At 41.4% G+C, this 5,238-nt stretch overlaps 1 protein-coding gene across 1 annotated transcript; it reads left to right on the top strand.

The window, feature by feature from the left end:
- Nucleotides 1–3,691: 3,691 nt before the first annotated feature.
- LOC144803607 (uncharacterized) lies at nucleotides 3,692–4,702 on the top strand. Its single transcript, XM_078671871.1, has one exon. It carries the CDS (start codon nucleotides 3,692–3,694, stop codon nucleotides 4,700–4,702), a length of 1,011 nt encoding a protein of 336 aa, XP_078527997.1.
- The last annotated feature ends 536 nt before the right edge of the window (nucleotides 4,703–5,238 follow it).

Here is a 5,238-nt window from a genome sequence, read left to right as displayed (position 1 = left end):
AAATCAGATCTCAAAAAGCACTTCTTGACTAACTTCTACATTTGATCTGTTTTTTAAGGGTTTCTTTTAACCTTTTCCTCCCTTCAGCCTTTTTGTCTTCTCACTTTCATTTCTGCAGTCTAGTTATGTTCCCATCCCAGGATGCGCTTCCATGGTATACGAAAGATCAGAATTTCGATTTTCTCAAGCGTTCAGAGTTAATACTCTCAATTCTTTTAATTCTTTTAAAGACAGAGGTGAGTATTATGCATTACTTCCCTTGGTTTGTCTATATAATAACCAAGTTAAAAGTAGTAATAAAAATACTGCCAAGAACCCATTGGAATTCATCACTACAGAAGACTTAACTGGGTGCGCTGTCATGGCACACTACCTGTGCTCTTCTTCTGTTGGTACCTAACAAGCACCTACCTCTGCACCTCCTCTTTTGTACCTCATAAGCACCTACCTGTGCACCTCCTCTGTTTGTACTTCCTCCTAAGCACCTACCTCTGCACCTCCTCTGTTTTTACTGCATAAGAACCTACCTGTGCACCTCCTCTGTTTGTACCTCATATGCACCTACATGTGCACTTCTTCTGTTTTTACCTCATACTCCCCTTTCTCTGCATCTCCTCTGTTTGTACCTCATATGTATCTACCTGTGTGCCTCCTCTGTTTACACTTAATAAGCACCTACCTCTGCACCTCTTCCATACCTCTTAAGCACCTACCTTTGCACCTCCTCTGTTTGTTCCTCATAAGCACCTACCTGTGCACCTCCTCTGTTTGTACCTCATGTACAACTACCTCTGGACCTCCTGTGTTTGTATCTCATAAGCACCCATATGTGCACTTCCTCTGTGCCTCATAAGCACCTACAAGTGCACTATTTCTGTTTGTACCTCATACGCACGTACATGTCCTCTTCTTCAGTGTTTACCTCATATGCATCTACCTGTGCACCTTCTCTGTTTTTACCTCTAAACACCTACCACTGTAAACTGCCCTGCTTGTACCGCATACACACCTACCTCTGCACCTCCTCTGTTTGTAAGTCATAAATACCTACCTGTGCGCCTCTCTGTTTATACCTCATATTTGCCTACTTGTGCACCTCCTCCATTTGTACCTCCAAGTTGAGCTTCTTAAAAAGGAAGCTTGTGATCCCCGTACTGCCAACCATGGTCGTTTGACTATCAGGCTGTTACCGGATTTCTGTTCTGGACAGGTTTTGAGCTGCTCCCCATGTTTTGCCTAATAGTGAATCCTGTATAATAAGTATGTTGATATAGGGGTGTGGGGGGTTGATAGAAAGAAATGAGGCAACCCTGGATATAAGAAATGGCCAATAGTTGAAATGCTTAGTTCGCCTACGGACACCTCCTTGTGCTGTGACAAAGGCTATCTGCCCACAAAGTAGCCTCTGCTGCACCAAACAGACAATACTTAGTCAAATATCTCTGGTAGAAAGAAAAAAACCAACAGTTGTTTAATATGAACAAATCTGTTGGCTGTGGGGCTATGTCAGGTCAATTATTGATTGTGATGAATTCTCTCTATTAAAGAGCTAAGGGCCAGATGTAGGTAGGCTTTTACCGGTCGGTAACGGCCGAATTCGGCCGTTACCGACCGGTAAATGGAATTTGAGATGTAGGGGGCATATTTTTACAGAATCGGTAAATTTACCGATCTGTAAATTTACCGATTCTGTAAAATACCGAATCGGTATTTTTACCGATTCGGTAAATTTGATATGTAGGTGGGACTCTTCTGAGTCCCACAAGCCTTACCGAATCGGTATTTTACCATCAAATTCAATTTGATGGTAAAATACCAATTCCGGTGTGCATGCACATGTGTGCATGCACACCTGTGCCATATAACAGGCAGACCTGCCCTTAGGGCATGTATGCCTGCCACATGGCACCCGAACCTGTTTTGGGGGTGCTAGAGGGTGTCAAAGTGACACCCCCTGCACCCTTGTGAAATTCGGTATTTACCGATTCGGTAAATACCGAATCGGTAATGCCCATTCATTCCTATGGGCTTCAAAGCCCATAGGAATGAATGGGCATTACCGGTCGGTATTTACCGAATCGGTAATTACCGAATTTTACCGATTCGGTAAATGCACATCTGGATTTACCTACATCTCAGTACTTCTATTTTAACACTTCTTAAATACCGAATCGGTATGATTCGGTATTTAAGAGGTGGTAAAATAAAATTACCTACATCTGGCCCTTAATGACTTACTTTGCTGTTGTTTGTGTGCCTTGTCTACGAGCATAACGTTAATGTTGGTTCTACAATGAACCGCTCATTCTGTTTTACAAAAAAGGCCCTGGAAGGACCTGTAGCTTAAAGTTCAACAGGATCCTAACTTCATCTGTTTTAGGAAGAACTAAGGAATCTCTTGTTTGTGTAGTGTCAAGGCTGTGCAATCTGCACTAGTTTCAGGGAGATGGGCAGTTATTATGGCAATAGAAAATCCACATCAACTCACGATAATGCTCCAATCTTCCAGGTTTAAAGAAATGCTTTAATCAACCCCAGGTGGCTGGGAAAGTGCCAAAGATAACTTAACAAACAACCAGGTAAAGAAAGAATTGGCATTTCAGCTGATCCAATGTGCACAGGAAAGGATTGTGAAGAGGAGTGTATGAAGTTACCTTTGTTATATACTTCCTGAAGAGTTACCTTTTTTATTCACTTCCGGAAACAGAAGTAAGAGCAGCACGTCCTGATCCATCTCTGTTTCGACAATATGTTTATACTTTAATTAAATCTTGTCCATGTGCATCCTGTTAAAGTTGTACCTGTAGCATGTGAGTGCTCTGTGGCTAAGTTACTCTGTGAACACAGGTAAAGCACCACGTTTTCTGAAGTAAAGAAGTTATGTGCACCACAAACTTTTAGTTAAGAAGTTGTGTTTAGTGAAATATCCCTTGCTAAGTTTCAAAGAATGCAAAGAAGAGATGTCTTTTACAACCAGTTTAATATTGTCTATTCACATTCCAATACATTTCGATTTATCAATTGTCAATCTCTCCACATCCAACAGGTAGCAAACCTTGAATCCACAACATCAGTGCAGTCAGCGACAGAGAAACCTTAACAATAAACTGACAGATCCTGGAAGAAGCAGTCAAGAGCAATTCAGTCGATGTACGAGTATAAGCTGAGCACCACTCTGCCACAAGACTAAGAAATTACCTCTAGAAAATGAAGGCAACAACAAAAACAAACCACCTCCTGTATAAACATGAGTCCGATACCAGCACTGATCATGAAATCCGTATAACGATGTGGTTTTAGCAGTGCATTGCTTCCTAAAATAATAATAGACCACCATTCAGTGCTCTAGATGTATTGTAAAATCTTTCTGGCCAAACCACAGCAACCAGAGAAAGGCACAAAGGAGTGGAGCCAGTCAACTGAAGGGTAAAGGAAAAAGGAGTTTTGCCATCTAAAATACAGAATACTGTCCCAGTTTGCATCAACCAGGAGGAGGAGGGATCTTCACTCACAAGTGTGCAAAACCATTATCCTATTTAAAGACTCAATCAACCAAAAAAAGCTGAATACTTATTATGAGGGTGATAAGTATTTAGTGAACATTGTAGTTCATAGTTAAATCAGAAATCGAAGGTGCAAAATACTACACACCTACAGGGAGTGTAATAATATCACAAATGCTGTATCAGCCATGTTGACCCTTCAGAAAACACAATCATGGGATGTAGAGAAATATATACCTGACCGCGAGACACTAACCAAGAGAGAAAAATCATACACACTCAGTGAGAGCTTTAGTTTGTCATCAGAACTAAAGCACCATCAGCAAACACACACTGGTGAAAAACAATTCAACTGCACTGAACGTGTGAAGAGCTTCATTCAGTTATCAACACATCAAAGACATCAGCAAACACATACAGGGGAACAAATATTCAGGTGCAGTGAATGCGTGAAGAGCTTTAGTTGGTTATCAGAGCTACAAGAACATCAGCGGAGGCACAAAAGGGAAAAAACATTTGGGTGTAGTGAGTGTATAATGAGCTTTAGTGATTTATCAACCCTTAGAAGACATCAGCGAACAAAATCAGGGGAAAAACCATATGGGTTCAGTAAATGTGGAAGTAGCTTTAGTCATTTATCAAACCTACAAACACGTCAGCGAATGCACACTGGGGCAAAGCAAGTCAAGTGCAGTGAATGTGTGAAAAGCTTTAGTCGGTTCTCACACCTAGAAGAACATCAGCGAACGCACACAGGGGAAAAACCATTTGAGTGCAGTGAATGTGTGAATAGCTTTAGTGCTTTGTCATCCCTAAAAAGACATCAGCGAACACACACAGGGGAAAAACCATTCAGGTGCAGTGAATGTGGGAAGAGCTTTAGTCGGACATCACATCTACAAATCCATCAGCGAACCCACACAGGGGAAAAGCCATTCATGTGCATTGAATGTGGAAGAAGCTTTTGTAATTTAGCAAACCTACGAAAACATCAGCAAACACACATTGGGGAAAGGCCATTCAAGTGCAGTGAATGTGTGAAGAGCTTTCGTCGCATATCACACCTGCAAAGACATGAGCAAACACACACAGGGGAAAAGCCATTCAGGTGCAGTGACTGTATGAATAGCTTTTGTGATTTATTACCCCTAAAAAGGCATCAGCAAACACACACTGTAAAGAAAATTCAGGTGCAGTGAATGTGTGAAGAGCTGTAGGCAGTTATCACACCTACAAGGACATCAATGAATGCACACGTGAAAAAACATTTGGATGCAGTGATTTATCCCACCAGCAAAGACATCAGCGGACACGCATGGGAGAAAAACTATTTGGGTTCAGTGAATGTGGAAGTAGCTTTAGCCCTTTATCAAACCTGCAAACACCTCAGCGAATGCACACGGGGCAAAGCCAGTCAGGTGCAATGAATGTGGGAAGCCTCACACCTACAAAAACAACAGCCAATGCACACAGTGGAAAACCATTTGAGTGCACTGAGTGTGTGAAGAGCTTTAGTGTTTTATCATCTCTAAAAGTGAACACACACAGGGGAAAACCATTCAGGTGCATTGAATGTTGGAAGAGCTTTAGTGATTTATCATCCCTAAAAAAGACATCAACAAATACACACAGGGTAAACCACAAATACAGTGAATGTGTGAAGACGTTTTGTTGGTTATCAAAAATAAAAAGTAATCAGCAAACACAATGGGGGAAAAACAATTCAAGTACAGTG

Source organism: Lissotriton helveticus, chromosome 1_2 (assembly GCF_964261635.1).
Source record: "Lissotriton helveticus chromosome 1_2, aLisHel1.1, whole genome shotgun sequence".
In the NCBI taxonomy this organism is placed as follows: Eukaryota; Metazoa; Chordata; class Amphibia; order Caudata; family Salamandridae; genus Lissotriton; species Lissotriton helveticus.
Note: the sequence above shows the minus strand (reverse complement) of the source record. Positions and strands in the feature narration are given on the sequence as shown.